The 21,118-nt window shown below is 45.5% G+C and overlaps 1 protein-coding gene across 1 annotated transcript in view; it reads left to right on the top strand.

Moving 5' to 3' along the window:
* The window catches only part of LOC310792000 (NACHT, LRR and PYD domains-containing protein 3-like), a gene marked incomplete at both ends in the record, with an annotated part of 67,296 nt that overhangs the window by 20,701 nt on the left and 25,477 nt on the right, over positions 1 to 21,118 (top strand). The window contains one exon of the mRNA XM_083653682.1: positions 5,303 to 7,067. Coding sequence (XP_083509808.1) covers positions 5,303 to 7,067 — 1,765 coding nt within the window. The remainder of the gene's footprint in view (positions 1 to 5,302; positions 7,068 to 21,118) is intronic.

Raw genomic sequence — 21,118 nt, 5'->3', positions numbered from 1 at the left:
GAATAAAAGGGCTAAAACCTCCACTGAGTGACTGAAAGTATATTATGTTAACCAGTTCAAGACACGCTCTTTCCACGCTGGCACCCGTTTTGAAATCCGTTACCCAGTTAATTCCCTAATATGCACAAAATGTATCTATCTACAATAACGTTAGCCATTGAGCTAAAAGTCTATAGAGTACCGCGGGGATGAGGTATGTTTGTAGCAGAGATGGGCACTTGAGACTTGGTGACTTGGACTCGAGTCGACTCGAGTCCCTGTTTTGATGACTTGTGACTTGACTTGACAAAAACATAAATGACTTGAGATTTACTTGGACTTGGAAGTTAAAGACTCGAGACTTGACTTGACTTGAGAGGTGATGACTTGGATGACTTGTTTGTGTTTGTTAGTTTAAAGTTAAAGTAAACAATGAAATAATAACGTAACGTTGTCAAGTGTCTCTGTCTGTCCGGTAGCGTCATGCAGAGTGCATGGCGAGTGCAGCTGGAACAGCATTAGAAAAAATTTCATTGGAGCGTGACTGACAGGCAGTCACCCAATCACGACAATGCCATAAAGAGGAGCATTACTGAGTCATCCAATGACAAATTGTCATTCAGTCATTGTTGTGATTGGATGACTGGCTGTCAATCACACTCCTCACTGATTGTCGTGCACAGCTGAGTTATTCTGCAGAGGCAGATGCAGTGTTGCCAACCTGGCTACTTTGTCGCTACATTTAGTTATTTTTCAGACCCCGCTGGCGACTTTATTTCTCAAAAGCGACGAGCGACAACTAGAATATAATAGAATAGCCTTTATTGTCATTGTACAGTTCCCTATACAACGAAATTAAGAGTGCTTCAGCTGACAGTGCATTAGAATCAGATGTAAATAATTAAAAACATTTAAGAAAAAAACAACAACATTAAGAACAGATAAGGACACATGACACCTAGACGGGGAGTCTAGGTGTCATGTCAGGTCTGGCACCGTGTTATGGCAGGCATGGCATAAAAAGCAGAAACAAAACAATAATAAAATACTAATAAAATACTGCTGAGGTAGTAAAAGAATATTGCATGTTGATGTATTGTATTGCACAAGTTCATGTATTGCACTAACAGAGAATTAACGGCTGCTGCTGTGATTGTTTAGAGTCCGAACGGCCCATGGGAAAAAGCTGTTTTTTAGTCTGTTTGTGCGACTCTTGATGCTCCTGTATCTCCTGCCCGAGGGCAGCAGGCTGAGCAGGTGATGACCAGGGTGGAGGTGGTCACGGATGATCCGCTCTGCCCTGGAGAGACAGCGGGAGCTGGCTATGTCATAGGGAGGGGAGGGACAGCCAGTTATCCTCTCGGCTGTCCTGATCACCCTCTGTAGCCTCTTCCTGTCAGCTGCGGTGGAGCCAGCGTACCACACTGTGATGGCATACGCCAGTATGCTTTCGATGGTGGATCGGTAGAAGGTTACCAGAAGCTTCTCCTCCAGATTGTTCTGTCTGAGTACTCTCAGGAAGTGGAGGCGCTGCTGGGCCTTCTTTACCACCCCTGCGGTGTTGGGGGTGGCGAGGTGGCGAGGTCCTCGGAGATGTGTGCCCCCAGGAACCTAAAATGGGGGACCCTCTCCACACAGTCCCCATTGATGTAGAGCGGGGCAGGGGCAGTCTTATTCTTCCTGTAGTCAATGACCACCTCCTTGGTTTTCTTGGTGTTGAGGGAGAGATTGTTCCTGGCACACCACTCCAACAGCAGCTGCACCTCGTCCCTGTACGCCGTCTCATCATCATTTGAAATGAGCCCCACCAGGGTGGTGTCATCCGTGAATTTGATGATGGTGTTGGTGGGGCTGGGTGGGAGTGCAGTCATGGGTGTAGATGCCATACAGAGGAGCGGGCTCAACACGCGGCCTTGTGGGGAGCCGGTGCTGAGCGTCAGGGTGGAGGAGCTGTGTGTCCCTGAGAATCTGAGTATGGGAAGCAATGTTAATGTGTTGAATCCAGGTGAATCGCAACAGATTTTGCCCATGAATTGGTGTAGGTGCGGGTTTTCTCTGTCTCTCCTTGTCTCTGCCTCTCTAACCAACACAGACACAGCGCTTCTCCCCTATCTGGCCCAGGCGGGCGGAGTCAGCACTTAATATTACAACGATATTCAATGATTATTACAACGGTTACGCTGACGCGTGTTTTTGTTTGTTTGTTTTCTAGCGACTTTCTGAGCAACCAATAGTGACTTTGCTTGGAAAAGAGTTGGCAGCACTGGGCAGACGGGACAGGGGCAGAATCTAAGAAAGTCTGATGTTGTAGTCTGGCTGTCAGTGTTTCACTGTTTAACAGTGATTGAGAGGAAATGTTTATTTAATATTTTTTACATTGTTTTGATTGTTTAAGCTATTTGTTTTTGTTTGATTACATTTTAGTCTGGCTGTCAGTATTTCACTGTTTAAAACTGACGCGGAGCATTATGATTTTGAAGCAGTTATTGAAATAAATAAGCGTTTATAAAGTTATTTGACTTTTGTATGATTACATTTATTTCACTGAATAGCAATGATTATAATACAAATTCAATTCATTTTTTAACAGGTTAGATACTGTAAATTGACCAATAATATCACTATTAGACAAGTATTAATACCATGTTTTAATACTGCATCTGTCAAGGTAAGACTGCAGTATCTTGGGCATGGGGGGAAAAAGTGACTTGACTTGGGACTTGACTTGCCTTAACTAAGGACTCGACTTGACTTGACAAAACCTGTGACTTGACTTGCCCAAAACAAAATGACTTGGGACTTGCTTGAGACTTGGACCAAATTACTTGGGACTTACTTGAGACTTGGACCGAAGTGACTTGGTCCCATGTCTGGTGTGTAGGCTTAACCAGAAATTGCCACCATGTTGGTTTTTAGCAGGGGAGGCTAATAGGAGGATAATCTTCACAAATGAGGACCACCTTATGACTTTTTAAAAGTTTTCTGAAAACCGGGTTTAAAAACACATTTACATTTTAAAAGTCATAAAAGTGGTCCACGTTTGTGAAGATTATCCTGCTGAACACCACTTACCACTTCCCTAAACTATATGACGTTTGGGTGATCCAGCTATAAGCATTTAGCAAATATGCCTTCCTTAGCTGGGAGTTCCTTCTTGTTTGTACTAACTAATTTTTTTATGTCACAGCCAAACAGTTCCAAGTATCTTCTGTCATACAGAAATGATGTAGGCAGTTGAAATATTTTGTGTGTAAAATCTTTTTCAGAAGAATTAAAATAAATCGTTGCTTTTGCAAGGTTAGCCTGATGGTGGCGCTATGTGAAAGTGAATGAATAAAATTTGTTTTAGTGAGCACTATGATCCCTCACCCTGCCAGGTGTCAGGATTTTTTAAGGCCCACACCAACCCAACCCGTTAAGAGAGCCAGTCCGTCCCGTTAAAATGTGTGTTAATGCTGAACCCAACCCAACCCGGTGGGCCTCAAATGGCCAATTTAATGTAATATGTCTCAGGACATAGGCACCGATTTATGTTCCTGCCGTGGGTGCGCATGCTTGCGCCCCCAACACAACACAATTTCTGCTCCTATAGCACACTGGCAGGCATCAGATACCAAATAGCTATAGGCTACCAATAGCACAGAACCATAAGTATTTTGGGGAAATGGTCACTTTATATGTAGGCAGGCACAATGACTGGTGAATAAAAAGTTGTTAGTAGTTTTGAGCCCCTGTCAGTCGAGGCTGTAATCGTCCTACCTGTCTGTCATGCAGAGTGGAGGGAAAAGCAGCACTGAGGGGAAGATGAGAAAATTAAACATTCCTGTCTGTCCAAAGTTTTGCTGATCTAATCTCATCATGACATGCAGGGAAATATATTTTGGTAGCCGATGTGTTTAGAAGAGCAGTCTCATTTTGTTCAGACAGTTTTGCTATAGGCTAGTGTAGCGTTATATTTGACCTGCTTGCTATTAAACAGCAGTGAGATTTGTTTGTGGAGCATGGAGACAGACACAGGGATGAAAAAAGTGGCTGGTATGGCTGAGAGAGCAGAGAGTGTCTAGTGCCTCTATAGTGTTCAGCAGTTTAAAAAAACAGGTGGACTTCAAAACGCCAGCATCAGACGCTTCCAGTGTGTTTGGCAACTGCACTGACATCTTGACAGGACCCAGCCACAGACACATGCAGCATATAAATTCTCTCTCTCTCGCTCCCCCCATTTCCCCGTGGCTGCTCGGCTCTTTCTTTCAACTCTTTCTGTGGGTGCTCGGCTCTTTCTGTGGCTGCTCGGCTCTTCTGTGGGTGCTTGGCTCTTTCTGTGGGTGCTTGGCTCTTTCTGTGGGTGCTTGGCTCTTTCTGTGGGTGCTCGGCTCTTTCTGTGGCTGCTCGGCTCTTTCTGTGGCTGATCGGCTCTTCTGTGGGTGCTCGGCTCTTTCTGTGGCTGCTCAGCTCTTTCTCTGGCTGCTCGGCTCTTTCTGTGGCTGCTCGGCTCTTTCTGTGGGTGCTTGGCTCTTTCTGTGGGTGCTTGGCTCTTCTGTGGGTGCTTGGCTCTTTCTGTGGGTGCTCTGGTGCAGATTCGGTGCCTATGACTCAGGATGAGTGCTGCAGCACTCTCCAAGGTGTCCAAACTCTGTTTCTCTCTCTCTCTCTCTCTCTCTCTCACACACACACACACACACAACAGTCTGCTCTGGATGAGCGCAGATACGCAGCTGTTCGTATATGTCATTGAATTGTCATTGTTATTTCTGCGTCGTCGTCATTACAAACTCTATCGGCCTTTTTTTTAATTACCCCAATCCAAAAGGAGAACTACAGAAACAGTCCTTATTCTTTTCAATAACTTGTACTTTCGTTCGTACGTTGATATGGTCACGTGACGTCGTCGTAAAGTTAAAAAATAGATCACGTTTAACACAAAAGTCTGTGGTGGAATTTGAACGTACCTCATTCCTGTCGGGCTTTGCCCTGTGCCCTGTGCCTAATGCTCTAAAAATCTAAAAATCCACGTCTTTATGTGTGTGAGAGAGGGAGATTCTTTAATACCCACGGGCCCAGGAGGTTTTGGGTAGCCTACGGATCACTACAAGATGCTGATTAAACAGCATTATCATTGCACAGATGTGCCTTGCGCTCTGAAACTCCTGGTTGAGTAATAAATGATTCTAACAGGTACTTTATACATTACACCCAGTCAGACCTGTTTTTCCACCCACCAGTATTGAGCTGAATAGAGTCCAGTTGGGAGTTGGGAATGTGTCAATTATCAGGAAATGTTCTTTACTCACCTCTCATTTATTTCATCTGTTGTTTGTTAATTCAGAAACTCTGTCTGCGTGTCAACATCAACACAAATCCAGTCTGAAGGAGAAGGTTCAGTGTGTGTCTGAGGGGCTTGGTGAAGCAGGAACCTCACTTCTGAATGATTTCTACACAGTGCTTTACCTCACGGTGGGAAGGACTCGACAGGTCAATTTTGAACATGAGGTCAGACAGATTGAAGCAGCATCCAGAAACCAGAGATCAGAAACAACAATCAGATGTGAAGACATCTTTAAACCTAGTGGAAATAAACCAACCAAAACATTGATTACAATGGGAGTGGCTGGCATTGGGAAAACAGTCTTAACCCATAAGTTCACTCTGGACTGGGCTGAAGACAAAGCCAACCAGGATATACAGTTCATATTTCCATTACCTTTCCGAGAGCTGAATCTGCTTAAAGAGGAATACAGCTTGGTGGGACTTCTTCATCGCTTCTTTAATAATATCAAAGAAGCAGGGATCTGCAGGTTTGACGAGTTCCAGCTTGTGTTCATCTTTGACGGTCTGGATGAGTGTCGACTTCCTCTAGACTTCCAGAACAACAAGATCCTGACTGATGTTACAGAGTCAACCTCAGTGGACATGCTGCTGACAAACCTCATCAGGGGGAATCTGCTTCCCGCTGCGCGCCGCTGGATAACCACACGACCTGCAGCAGCCAATCGGATCCCTTCTGAGTACGTTGACGTGATGACAGAGGTGAGAGGCTTCACTGACGATCAAAAGGAGGAGTATTTCAGGAAAAAAATCAGAGATGAGCAGGCCAACAACATCATCTCCCACATCAAGGCTTCACGAAGCCTCCACATCATGTGCTACATCCCAGTCTTCTGCTGGATCACTGCTATGGTTCTGGACGATCTGTTCAAAACCAGTGAGACAACAAAGATGCCCAAGACCCTGACTGAGATGTACATCCACTTCCTGTTGGTTCAGTCCAAACGGGGGAACGTCAAGTATGAGAGAACTGAGAACGAGACCAGGAAGATGATGCTCTCTCTGGCAAAACTGGCTTTTGAACAGTTGAATAAAGAAAACCTGATCTTCTATGAAGAAGACCTGACAGAGTGTGGCATTGATATCAGAGCAGCCTCAATCTACTCAGGAGTGTTCACACAGATCTTTAAAGAGGAGCGTGGGATGTACCAGGTCGAGGACAAGATGTTCTGCTTTGTCCATCTGAGCCTTCAGGAGTTTCTGGCTGCGGTCTACATGTTCCACTGTCACACAAACAGCGATGAGGAGGTACTGAAGACATTCCTGGGAAATGGTTTGGGTAGATCTGAAGACCGTGGCCAATCCCTGGATGTCTTCCTGAAGACAGCCATGGACAAATCCCTGAAGAGTACAAATGGACACCTGGACCTCTTTGTTCGCTTCCTTCATGGCCTCTCAGTCGAGTCCAGCCAGAGACTCTTACGAGGCTTGCTGGGTCAGACAGAGAGCAGACCAGACAGCATCCAGAGAGCCATCAGGAACCTGAAGGAGGTGGTCATCTCCAATACCTCTCCTGACAAAAGCACCAACATCTTCCACTGTTTGGTGGAGATGAACGACAAGTCAGTGCATCAGGAGATCTTACAGTTCCTGAAGTCCGAGAACAGATCAGTGGATAAACTCTCTGAGATCCAATGCTCAGCTCTGGCCTACATGCTAGAGATGTCAGAGGAGGTTCTGGATGTGTTGGACCTGGAGGCCTACAACATATCACAGGAGGGACAACTGAGACTGATCCCAGCTGTGAGGAACTGCAGGAAGGCTCGGTTAGTCCTGATCAGCCCACTTCTCCACTGTGCACGCCCACTTCCATGAGCGGGAATTCGCACATTTCCCGCAGCATGCTTTTGTAGCAAGCTAAGTGTTTAGCAGTGGCAGAAATTCAGGCAGAGAGATTATCTCAGTTCAAGTAACACCGTACGACTACAGGAAATGTCCTTTTACTCACTTTAGAACACACTCACTCAAAGATGGAAACTCAGAGGGGTCATTAAACTATACCCCCGTCTCACTTATGGTGTCAACATTTAACATTGTAAAGCAATATAGTTAGCATGCAAAACAACTCTACTAGTCATCACATAACATTGCAGATAACTAATAACACATATATAGAGAACAGGAAGGTTTAATTAATCTCCAAAACACATTGTTGAAACACACTACCCCAGAGCATGCTGGGAAACTCCGCCCACTTTCTTCAGCCTGCTACACTTTGTTGCTTCCAAACTTTTGATATGAAAGTAACTAACCAAATTAAATGAGTGGTGGGTGGAAATAATCATGAGCCTATTCTTAGTTAAACATGCAGTTTTGAAACATTCAATAAAGACAAATAAAATAGACTAGACTCTCCCCTAGGAGCGTTGGCTCCGCGGTAACAGGCAGGCAGTAAAGCTCTGTTTTCTTATTTTTTTTTACATCTATTTATTGGGGGGGGGACACATTTTATCAGCCCCCCTGCTTAACTCATTCATGGCCAGTTTAGGACTGCCAATATTTAGCACAGGCCAAAGATTTTCATAATTGTTGGTCATCTTTCAAGACCCACAGTAAATGATCTATTAGCACCAGAGTGATTTGCAATACCTCAAAATGAAGATGTACGTCTCTGGGTTCACCAGGAAAAAAAAAGTGAGCTTTTAGCATGTTCTGTACTCTACTTATAGCCATTTATATACACCCTGTTTTCACCAAAAAGGTCTCTCTGAGAAAAGAAATTGCAGAAAATTGCATTTTTGTACAGCACACAATCTCAGGCAGAACTCACTCTCAATTCTTTTATTTTGAACTGTATTGACATCAGACATGTAAATATTATTCGTTATGACACAAATGACAAAAAAAAAAATATATATATATATATATATATATATATATATATATACATGAAGTGCTTTACATTCAACAATACAGTTTACTCAGTGTGAGTGAGTGTGCAGACAGACACACAGACAGACAGACAGACAGACAGACAGACAGACAGACAGACACACACACACACACACACACACACACACACACACACAGAGAGAGAGAGTTCTGTCCATCGCACCTCCTTCCAAGGGAACACTATTGATCGCCCCGCAAATTAGCATAGGAGGGGAACACCCATCTGGTCTGAGATCAGCGTCTAGTAGGGCTGCTCGATTATGGCAAAAATCATAAACACGATTATTGACATCATTGACATTGAGAACATCATGCATTTATTGAACATTGACACTGGCTTTTCTTTTTAACATTGGATGTCTTTGGATTTTAGATATAATTGAAAATAAATAAATAAATAAATAAATAATAAAAGTGCAAAGATTTAGAAATAAAATAAAAACTAAAATAAATATACAGTATATGTAGGCCTACTATGTTGCAGTGAACTGACACAACCAACTGCAACTATTAATCTACATTCAATATGTTGGTAAACATCTGAACTAGTAGTCCTTAAACCTCAAATCTAACCAAATGAGAACGCTATTGAGTAACGTTCGTTTACATTAGGCTACATTAAATTACTCATTTGGCAGATGGTTTTATCCAAAGCGACTTACGTTTAGGTTCATAATAGGCTATTGTTAATGTTTATCTGTGAGATCGTTAGCTGTTGAATGCATATTCATGCATCATATCAATGCGGTCGCATTCTAAAGAGTGTCCTGAATCGATGACTGTGTTGTGGCAGGAGTAACTAGATGGGACTTTGTCTTTTTGTTCATTTAGCGTTATTTCTTGGTCATAGACCACTTTGTGAGTGGATTTCAAGAGATTAAACAGAGGGAGAGGTCATGTTGCGGGGTGCTGCCACGACCGCGCATATCTTGACAGGTGAGTCAAAACTCGCATCGCAATTCCATGCTGTATATTTGCATCGCTCATCAGTTACACATCAAGAGCGATGCGTATATACAGCACGGAATTGCGATGCGAGTTTTGACCCACCTGTCACAGCCACAGACTTGGAACAAACAGTGCAAGATATGCGCAGTGTAAGGACCTTTAAACTCGGCAAAACCATAGTGTTTCCACCCCACATACGTTGTTTCACCTCTCTTCTCGACCAGCGGCTCTCTTTCTGTGAAATAAGCGGGGAGGAGAAAGCCTGTGGCTCTTCACACGACAGTCACAACTCGAGCTGGTGTGCTTTGGGGGAGGGGCCGAGCAAAGGAAGGGGAGCGCTTGATTTACAACACAAGACAGAACGAGAGAGACAAGAGCCGCAAAATCGTTTGATGTCAATTATCTTGTTTTCATAATCGTGGACAGCCCAAATCGTAATCTAGATTAAAATTCGATTAATCGAGCAGCCCTAGCGTCTAGCCTCCTCTGCCTCGCATCGTTTTCCTCCTCTCATTCGGGCTGGGACGAATGCTGTGACACAGGAACGGGTCGGGCTTGGCTTTGGGACCAGGCGCTGGAACCGGATCGATCATGTTCGTCACGGGTTTGACTACTGCGAACAATCCAGGTTCGCCCTGCAGCAAGGCGAGCAGTGCAGCGCGCCGAGGGGCGTTTCAATGGCGTTTCTCCTCTCTACAAGGAAGCGCGTTTCTCTGTTTTTCCTCCTGCTAATTTCAAAACAACAGCTGCGGTATGTGTTTGATCGCGTGTTGTCGGCTTGCCTTTGAGGCAGGGACCTGATACTATGTCACAGGCTGGGGAAGTGTTTGAACTACGCGCTGCACTAATAAAAACAAAAACACGTCAAACACGTCATTGGCCCTCTGGGCTATTCCTGAAAACACGTCAAAGACGTCTTTGGCCCTGAATGAGTTAAGGCTCGTGCCCCCTCTGGATATCTGGTCTGGTGCTGGGACTGGTCCTGATGTAAATACCAAAAGTATAGAACCATGTAGAGTAGGGCTGTCACTTTTTCCCAAAATAAAGTTCGAACGAACTTTAACACTTTGAGTGCCACGGCCCTTGGGCAAAAGGTGCTGTACTGTGCCACATAGGCCGCAATGCATTTTAAAACAGTCATATAATTTCTTTAATAATTACTATGTAAACACTGAACACGCACAAATAACGATGAGACTCTCTTCTATCACCTGCCGTTCTTTAGTTATCAGCCGGAGAAGATAGCTTGATTTAACAAAAAAGAGCAGTTTTTTTCTATAAGCTGAGATAATGGCCCTTTTGTGAAATTAAACATTTCAAACACATCACTGACTCTGAAGCTAATTTTCTGATGTAGTCACACCTCAAAAATAATTTCCTTCAATAAAACAGTGAAGTCCAGGGAATTTTGTTTGGAAGAATAATATTTTTAGCTGTAACCAGCAGCGCTGGCCCCTGCGTGCGCTGCTGGTTGCAGCTTCTTGCTGATCTTTATTTGCTGCTGGTGGGCATCGGATATTCTGGCTTGCGTTTGCCAACCCTGTCCTGCTGTCTGGGTCTGTCTGGGTCAGTGCTGTGTGCTGCTCTGCATGCCCCACCTCCCCCCCTCCTCCTCCCCCCCCCCCGTTGTGGGAGGAGTGTCTCTCTGCTCTACTCGGCTCTGCTGTTTGCTCTGCCTGTGCTCAGCACTGAAAAAGTCCGCTAGATCCAGCTTTTTTACAGCCGCGTGTACCAGCTCCCATGCTTCCAGTTGAGAATAATAACAAATCCACGGCTGATCATGCGAATGGGCTGTTGCAGCGACACGGAGGTGCTCAATTGTGATAGCAGATTGGCTGCTGCAGGGGCACAGCTAAACGTTATGCTTCAATGAAGCAGCTGCATACGGACGGATGCGATGTGATTTCCTTTTCCCCAACGACTTCTTCTGTGTGTTTCACTCCACGTTCTCTCATCTGGAGTGCACTGTTGCCACCTAAGGGTTCTGTAAAATAGGTTAGACACATTCAATAGCTCTCATATTGTAAGAGGCGATGTAAGAAGCTGAGATGGACACCCCCCCCCCGTCAAAAAAACAATTTCGAGTTATTGACGCCATTTGGCGTCGCTGGCACTCTACGGTAAATTTCTAATGACGCCATATGGCGTCGTTGGCACTCAATGTGTTAAGGTCAGGGCCTGTGAGCAAGACATCGTTGAGTGACACTCCTCCATGTGATGCACTGCTGTCGAAGACCACACGGATCTTATTCGGCTTTCTGGGATGGTACACGCCGAACAGTGGCAGATACCAGCATTCCTGGTCTTGCTTCAGGGGCGGAGCAACCTCTGCGTGTTCTCTTCTGAGCATGTTCTCCATGAACTCCAGGAAGTGGGCTTTCATCTGCGGTCGCTTTTCCAATGTGCGTCGGAGTGACATGAGGCGATCATGTGCTTGTTTCCTATTGTTAGGCAGCCGTTGTCTGGGTGACCGGAAAGGTAAAGGTCCCACCCAGCTGTTAGAGCTGTCCTGGTGGAACTCAGCCTCCATCAACTGAAGAAACCTCATGTCCTCCATCGAAGGTGCAAGTCTGTGATCGTCTGCTGTACGAGCAAAGATGGTTTGGCCCAGGCTGTCTCCAACAAGCGTGGTTGAGTTGTATGTGGAGGTTAGTGCTCGATGGCGTTGGTGCTCAGGTACTTGACTGAACACCTCTTTCACTTTAATTTGGCTGTCGCATGGCTGTAGATGGCTTACACGACCATTCTCTAGGACAGCTGTTTTGTAGCTGCTCACCTGTAGTGGTCTGTGAGCGCCACCAAGGCATACATCTCCGATAACGACCCACCCTAGGTCCAGCCTTTGAGCGAACGGTGCATTACCTGGACCACTTATCTGATCACGGACCTTGTGTACCCTCAGGATGTCTCTACCCAGTAGGAGGAGTATGTTGGCATCCGGATCGATGGGTGGTATTTCGTCAGCGATGCGCTTCAGGTGAGTGTGATGGCGGGCTGCGTCTGGGGTAGGTATTTCCGAACGGTTATTAGGGACTTGGTTGCATTCGAGGAGTGTAGGTAGAGGAAAGCTTAGTTTCTTGTCCGCTGACTCCACAGTGTAACCACATGCTCTTCTCCCCGCTGTCTCCTTAAGTCCCGCACATGTCTTCAGTGTGTATGAGTAGGAGCACCCTGAGATATTGAAGACATTGAAGAACTCGGAACGTGCTAGAGAGTGGTTGCTTTGCTCATCTAGTATCGCGTACATTTTCTTGGACTCCCCCCTGCGTCCGGTTGGATACACACTGACGAGGCATATCTTGGCGCATGCTCTCGCGCTTAGTCCTCCACCACACACTTGTGTGCAGCTTGAGGTGACCTGGGGATCTGCTTTGTCCCCCTCCCCGCCGTAATCTGAAGCGGGAGGGGACGACTTAGACCTCCAGTTTGCTGGTCCCGGGTGGAGCGCTGTGACATGGCCGCTGCTCTCGCATTCTGTGCATTTGACCTCAGCTGAGCAGTTCCTGGCGAGATGCTCTGTGGAGGAGCAACATCGGAAGCAGATGAAGTGTTCTTTCAAGAGCTGTTTGCGTTCTTCTAAACTCTTTTCCCGAAAGCCTCTACATTTCCTTAGAGGATGAGGCTTTTTATGTATGGGGCAGTATTTGTTTGGGTCTACTGATTTTTTATCATCTCTAGTCTCAGGTGTATCTGTGGAAGAGACTTGTGTCTTGTGAACGTAGACAGGCGACTTCACAGGCCTTTCCCACTTGTTCTTTCTCTCTGCTGATGCTTGCGTGAAGATGTTGAAGCTCGGGTCTGTGCGAGCTCTTGCCTCTGTGCGAATGAAGTCTGCAAACACAGAGAAAGGGGGGTAACTGACGTAATGTTCACGTTTGTATCTTGAGCCAAAGTATATCCACTTCTCTTGAATATTGTGTGGGAGTTTCTCAATGATTGGATTAACTCCTCTGGAGGTGTCCAAGTATGACAGGCCTGTGAGGTAGCCATCTTGCTTAGCGGCCTCCAGCTCTGACAGCAGGTCTGCTAAATCCCGGAGTCTCTGTGGATCTTTCGTCGTAACCTTGGGGAAGCTTTCCAGCTTGCTGAAGAGAGCCTGCTCGACAGCCTCGGGTGCTCCATATATTTCGTCGAGCCGCTCCCATGCAATCTTCAACCCAGTGAGCGGATGTCCAATGTTGACCGATCTGATTCTTCTGACTGGTTCTGCTGACTCTTTTCCTAGATACTTGGTTAGCAGGTCGAGTTCTTCCCCAGCAGACAGGTCCAAGCCGGCGATAGCACTTAGGAATGATGTTTTCCATCCCCAGTAATTCATTGGCTGATCATCGTATGCACTGAGTCCTGAGGTGACCAGGCGGCTGCGGGCAAGATATTTAGCAAGGTCATTGGTGGTTTGAGAGTGGTCATAGCTAGCTCCGTAGGGCGTTCCATATTGGGGAGCCTGTGATGTGTAACGAGGTGCAGAGCGGACAGGCGCAGCAGCTTGGTTTTGGCTTGTAGAGTGTGGGCGGGGTGGTGTAGGCTCAACTCTCGGGTGTAGTAATGATGGGGTAACATCACCACTCTTTGTTGTGACAGGCGGATCGTAATATGATGGGTTTGACACGTAGGCAGCGGTGCGCTCGTATTTGGTCTTTTGCAGGACTTGACTGAAAGCCTCGCTGCGTACTTCCATTCCCATATGCAATAAACCAGCCTGCAATGTATTTGCTACTGCAATGGCAGCATCTTTTTCTTTTTCATCATTTAATGCATCAAGAGTGGCTTGTATGCGTGCCTGCTCAATCTTTAGTTCAATTTCCTTTTTTGAATGTGCAGCCCTAGCTTGTGCTGCTTCTGCTTTTGCCATGGCGACTGCCATGTTAACCTTCAAGCTGGATGATGCTTGTGAGGCTCGTGAGCGTACAGAGCTATTATCTTCATCCTTCAAGCTGGATGATGCCCTAGGTGTCCGTGATGAGCGAGAGGCTTGTGAGCGTACAGAGCTATTATCTTCATTTCTTTTGTTTGTCTTGTCAAACTCAACAAACGTATCCATTATGACTTAGTCTGGCTTTAATATCAGAGAGTTAAGCTGGCGTTAATGCTTTCTCGATGCGTTAGCCACTTAGCTCTTAAGGTGGGGTAGCAGTAGCTCCGTAGGCTGGCTGTCCTCGTCTCCGCTGTTGGCTGTGGTGCTGCCTTTTCACTGTATTGGGCTCACTAGCTGTGCAAGCTAGCTATCCAACCAGTTAAACAGTCCCAGAAAACCCCCAAGGCAAGGCGTTGATTTTGACGTTTTTACTGGAAATATTGTGAAACTGCAATACAAACAAAGCATTTGCATCACTGAACAGCACAAAGCAATGAGTACCTAACATGTAATTATTCTATGCAATCTTTAGCCAAACACAGAAACAGCTTAATGGCAATTAGCATTAGCACAGAGATAGAGCGTAGTTAGCTTACAACTCAACCTCCATAAACATAATTCTCAACACCCATACAGATGCAAAACGATACAACAGTCGTATTAATATGTCAAGATGAACCATACTCACAGGCATTGCTTGAACAAACAGGAAAAATAAAGGACAGCATCAAAACTGTGGAGCTGATGACTGCTGGCCATGTGCTTCTGTGAATTTACTCTTTCACTTTCACTTTCTATCACAGCCCAACTTGTGAGCCAATCACAGCAGGGGTGATATGGTCTGTTTTCTTAAAGCTACAGTGCGTGATACAAAATAAACAGTCTAAACAAACTAAACTACATTTGTAGGGCCAGGACACATATCGAACACGAACCCCTCCCCCACATTCGAAGTTGCATTCGAATTTCGAATGAAAAGTGACAGCCCTAATGTAGAGTGATCTTTATACTATGGTTGTCACAATGCTAGAATTTCTAACTTTGAGATATTCTACCAAGGTGAATACTGATGCTCTATGCTTTTTTGGGTGTGTGTGTGTGTGTGTGTGTGGCGGGGGGGGGGGTTGGACAACATATCAAGAGGCATAAAAAAATAAACATTAGATGGACAGACGCATGCTTCTCCATAATCTAGGCCAGATGAGACTCATTAAAAGCTTTGCTCTTACACAGTAGATTAGCCCTGCTCTAGTGACCTTTTTGAGCCACGACCCCCAAAAAACTTTAGGCTCAGGTTCACAACAACCCCTCCTGCCGCTACCATACCCAACGACAGTGTGCACTAGAGATGCAGTTATAACCGCGCTGACCGCAGATATCCCGCCCCGCGGGCGGGGCAGATCATAAAAATAAACATTCTGAAGAATAGCGGATGGGTTGCGGGCGGGTGAAACGATGTATCATTAATGAGGAACATTAATATTAATTACGTTATCTAGTCTATGAACGTATTTTAAGCTTAATTTTTTGTCAGGCACATGTTAGCCACCTATGTTAGCCGCCTATTGTTAGATGGCAAGGACCCAAGGCACTGGGGCAGTAGTAAACAACAAGCCACGCGATGGGATGCCTTCTTTCTTAACTCCTTATATGGTCAATGATGTCACCACAAAACAGGAGTTTCCACTGAAGACACATTGGAAGAGAAGACACAACGCTCTAGTATTATTTTCCCATACAGCTCAATCCAGTCTTGATCTAAATTTAAAGCTATAGCGTTAGCCTAGTATGCTACAGGGGCAAGTGCTGGACTAGATTATAATACAGCATGGACGTTTATTTGGAGTGGACTGCAGCGATTGCACCGACGGCAGCAGAAACAGTAAGTTAATCTACCCAAATCGCTCATTTATAGCGTTGTGAAATGTCGGGTGCACAGCAGGCACGGATCTATAAATAGTACAAAATAATTTGCGCGGATTAATGGCGGGCGGACAGTTCATGCATACACAAAAGCTCATCCGCGCATCTCTAGTGTGCATGCATTCACAAACTGATTTCACTCACTGAAATTGTTTTTATAGTTTAGATAGCGTTATAATACATTAAACCATGTATGGGAGATTTAATCATGAAAGAAAGATTTTTTCTTATTTGTTTCTTTTTTCTCTTTTGACAATTATCCAGTGACCCCCCCCAAAATAATCTCACGACCCCTGGGGGGTCCCCGACCCCCAGGTTGAGAACCACTGCTCTAGTCGTCAGCCTATCACAACACAGCAGAGTACCCCTGCTCTAGTCACCAGCATATCACAAAAAAGCAGATTACCCCTGCTCTAGTCATCAGCCTATCACAACACTTTTAGCTTGTTGAAGTAACATACTGTACCCACCAATGATATGGAGGGGACGCTGGATTACACCGTTAAGCCTTCTTGAGGTGTCGTGGGCCTAACTTAACGAAATGTCGGTGAAGGAAGGTGCCCACTTGAAAACCCCAATGACATGCTTCATACTGCTGTTGGCTAGGGTAGGTAACTGGTGATTTGTGTCTTGTTTATTAGTTTGTTAGCTTGTTAGCTTGTTTTATTCTGGATTGGGCTTCTAAATGTGTTTTTCCTCGGATTTTGGCACAAGGGATAGTAACATCTTGTCCTGTGTATTAATTAATACTAAAGCTAGCTTAGGCTAGTGACTGTTGTGAATAGTGCAGCTGACAACTAGGGAAAGACCTAGTGACAGCATGGAAAGACAGCTGACAGGAGGGATTAGACCCCATCGGGGCTGCAATGGGTTAGCTGCTCATTGTGGCAGTAGCCAAGGCCAATAGGCCATTGGTTACACCCAAACTTGCTACGAAACAGAATTATGAAAAAACACCCCTAGAGTCTGCGAGAGCGGGGGCGGAAGATGACTCACCTATGGTTGACACGGTTATTGACTCTGGAACGGACTTGACTATGAGTAGGGAAAACATGTCAGTGGAAGCCACTAGTTCAGATGTAGATGGAAAGAAGCGTCAGGTTTGCTTGTGTGGCTGGCAGAAGGTAACAACTTTGAGGGGCCTTAGAATCCATCAAGGCAGGAAGAGGTGCTTGGTAGAGGGAACACAGGGACCCCGCATTGATAATTATTTCTTAATAAGTTTATCAAGTCAGTCGGGTGAAGTCCAGCGACAGGAAGTAACCCACAGCTCGCAGGACATCAGCACCCCTGATGTTGAGGCAGGTCCTAGCACCGAGGAAAGCAGAGAGGCCAGCCAGCCAAAAAGGGAGAAGATTAGCGGTCAGAAGCCTAGAGTTAAGTGGCCAGGTGCAGCGGAAAGTAGGAAGTGGGAAGATATCAATAGTGATTTGGTTAGGATGTTAGAGAAGCTTAAAGGAACTGCTGAGAGTAAGTTGGAGAAAATGGGAGATTGTATTTATGATTATGGTAAGGAAAGGTTTGGCGTCTTTGAGAAAAGGAAGAAACTAGAGGGTGAGGTAGTTAAATCTAGGCACCAACAAGAGATATATAGACTTATCCAGGAGAGAAGACAGCTTAAGAGGCAGTGGAGGAAAGCTACAGAGGTTGAGAAGGAAGGCATTGATTGCTTGCAGTCAGATGTGAGGGATCGGTTAGCAGTTTTAAGAAGAGCAGAGAGCATTAGGAAAAATAGGAAAAAGAAAGAGAGAGCTAGAATAGCATTCTATAAGGATCCATTTAGATTTGTGAAGTCATTGTTTAGTAAGGAAAAGAATGGTAGCCTTATGGTACCTAAGCAGAAGCTTGAGGAATATTTGGAGGAGGTTCAAAAAGATAGGGAAAGGTTTAGAGAGATGACAGTCCCAGCTGATATTCCACCTATTGGTGAAATAGAGAGCCAGTGTGATGATAGCCCACCAAGGTGGAAAGAAGTTCAAGAAGTAGTGAGACGTGCAAGGGCCTCTTCAGCCCCGGGTCCTAATGGAGTCCCCTACCGGCTGTATAAGAGTGCTCCAGATGTGTTGCAGTTTCTATGGAAGCTGATGAAGGTAGTCTGGAAGAAGCAGGTTATTCCTAAGGCGTGGCGTAGAGCAGGGGGAATCTTCATTCCTAAAGAAAGGGACTCGTTAGAGATAAGTCAGTTTAGACCTATCAGTCTACTTAATGTTGAAGGGAAGGTTTTCTTTAGTGTTGTGGCACAGAGGCTGTCTAGTTATCTAGAAAAGAATAGGCTAATAGATACTTCGGTGCAAAAGGCTGGAATTCCCGGCTTCTCCGGGTGCTTAGAGCACACCAGCATGATCTGGCACCAAATCCAGTCAGCTAGGCGTGAGAAGAGAGACCTGCATGTAGTATTCTTGGACCTGGCTAATGCTTTCGGGTCAGTGCCGCATAGTCTGTTATGGGAGGCCTTTGATTTCTTTAGAGTGCCAGGTAGTATAAAGAGCTTAGTTAAAGCCTACTTCTTAGATATTCAACTCTGCTTTACCACAGCAGAGTACACTACAGCTTGGCAGCAGCTGGAGATAGGCATTATGGCAGGGTGTACAATTTCCCCATTAGCTTTTACCATGGCAATGGAGATCATTATTAGGGCTTCAAAATGGGTAGTGGGTGGAGAAAGGCTGCAGGGAGGGCTGCGGCTCCCTCCAATTAGGGCATACATGGATGACATGACGACTATGACGTCAACCGCTCCATGTACTAGCAGATTGTTGGATAAGTTAAATAGTAATCTGCAGTGGGCTAGAATGAAAGTGAAGCCAAGTAAGTCCAGGAGTATTTCAATCATTAAAGGGAGGGTAGTAGGTAAGAAGTTTGTTATAAATGATGAGGTGGTGCCTACAGTGTTAGAGAAACCAGTCAAGAGTTTGGGAAGATGGTATGATGCAAGTCTCAGTGATAAGGGACAGTTTGAGGAGGTGAGGCAGGAAATGATTCAAGGTATTTCAAGTATAGACAAGTCAGGGCTCCCAGGAAAGTTAAAGTTGTGGTGTTTGCAGTTTGGATTGTTGCCTCGGTTGATGTGGCCACTGACAGTGTATGAGGTTCCCCTTTCAAAGGTAGAAAAGCTAGAAAGGATGATTAACTCATTCATTAGAAAATGGCTCGGAGTCCCACGCTGCCTAAGCAGTGTAGCCTTATATGGGAAAGGCATATTGGAATTGCCATTATCTAGCCTGACAGAGGAGTTCAAGTGTGCTAAGGTTAGACTGGAAATGACTCTGACTCAGTCAAAGGATCCAGTGGTTAGGAGTGTAGCGCCCACAGTTAAAACAGGGAGGAAGTGGAACCCAAAGGAGGCAGTACAGCAAGCACAGTCAGCTCTTAGACACAGGGATATCATAGGTCAGGTGCAGCATGGGCGTGGAGGCTTAGGGTTGTGCATAGGGAAACCTGTGTGGAACAAGGCATCAGTAATAGAAAAGAGGAAGATGGTAGTTGAAGAAGTACATAGGCAAGAGGAGGCAGTAAGATGTACTAAGGCAGTGTCGCAGGCAAAGCAAGGACAGTGGGTGAACTGGGAGAGTGTAGAGAAGAGAAAGTTGAAGTGGAGAGAGTTGTGGAGCATGGAGGCCAGCAGAACTAGATTTATTCTAGGGGCTACTTATGATGTGCTGCCATCTCCCCAGAACTTAAATCAGTGGTTGGGCGAGGATGGTGCCTGCCCGTTGTGTTCTAGTGTATGTACATTGAGGCATATACTGTCAGGGTGTAAGGTCAGTCTCTCCCAGGGGCGATACACCTGGCGTCACAACCAGGTGTTGAAATGTTTGGCAGCTGCAGTTGAGGAAAAGCGGCTAGAAGTAAATTCTCTAGTTGCTAGCAAAGAGACTAGACAGATCAAATTTGTACGTGAGGGAGAAAAGATTAGACCAATTAAGGTCAGGCACAAGTTAGGGCAGCTAAGTGTAGGTGGAGCCTGGGAAATGAGGGTTGACTTGAATGAACAGCTAGTCATCCCAGCATATATAGTTAGCACCCGGCTACGTCCGGACTTGTTACTGTGGTCTGAGGTAGAGAAGAGAGTTTATTTTATCGAACTCACAGTCCCGTGGGAAGATCGAGTTGAGGAGGCTTATGAGCGCAAGAAAGCTAGGTATGCTGAAATGGCAGCAGAGGCAGAGCAGCGAGGTTGGAGGGCTCGAGTGCGGCATGTAGAGGTGGGCTGCCGTGGTTTTGTGGCAAAGTCCGTTATTGCCTTACTAACTGAGTTGGGCATTCGGGGACGGAGCCTGAAACTTGCGGTTAGCAACATGTCTCAGGCAGCAGAACGAGCAAGTGAATGGCTGTGGATAAGGAGGAAACATGCTAGCTGGGGAGCTCGCTAAGGTCAGATTGATTGTTTGTTGTTGGTCATGATTAACGGTCCGCATCAACAGGGCTGAATCATTGACAGTAGTGGTGTAGTTAGGGATTGTTTGTTGTTGGTCATGATTAACGGTCCGCATCAACAGGGCTGAATCATTGACGGTGGTGGTGTAGTTAGGGATTGTTTGTTGGTCATGATTAACGGTCCGCATCAACAGGGCTGAATCATTGACAGTGGTGGTGTAGTTAGGGATTGTTTGTTGTTGGTCATGATTAACGGTCCGCATCAACAGGGCTGAATCATTGACAGTGGTGGTGTAGTCAGGAATGTCATACCGAATCGACCTGGATAGCTAGGCTTAGATAGTGAGGTAATATGCAGTTGTGCGGTGGTAGCATGGAGGGGGGTGTTTCCAGGACGCTGGATTACACCGTTAAGCCTTCTTGAGGTGTCGTGGGCCTAACTTAACGAAACGTCGGTGAAGGAAGGTGCCCACTTGAAAACCCCAATGACATGCTTCATACTGCTGTTGGCTAGGGTAGGTAACTGGTGATTTGTGTCTTGTTTATTAGTTTGTTAGCTTGTTAGCTTGTTTTATTCTGGATTGGGCTTCTAAATGTGTTTTTCCTCGGATTTTGGCACAAGGGATAGTAACATCTTGTCCTGTGTATTAATTAATAACAGGTCTGTTGTTTTTTTAGTTTCATTCTTTAGTCTAGTTCAACTCTTTACTGAAGTAATAATATATATGAAAGATCCCCCTCCTCTTCTCCTGCCTTCAGCTTAGGCTATGTCAGAAATAGCAGAATACTAAACCATAAAATGAACTAAACCCAAACAAAGTC

The sequence above is a fragment of the Poromitra crassiceps genome, assembly GCF_964638095.1.
Source record: "Poromitra crassiceps genome assembly, chromosome: 17".
NCBI lineage: Eukaryota > Metazoa > Chordata > Actinopteri > Beryciformes > Melamphaidae > Poromitra > Poromitra crassiceps.
Note: the sequence above shows the minus strand (reverse complement) of the source record. Positions and strands in the feature narration are given on the sequence as shown.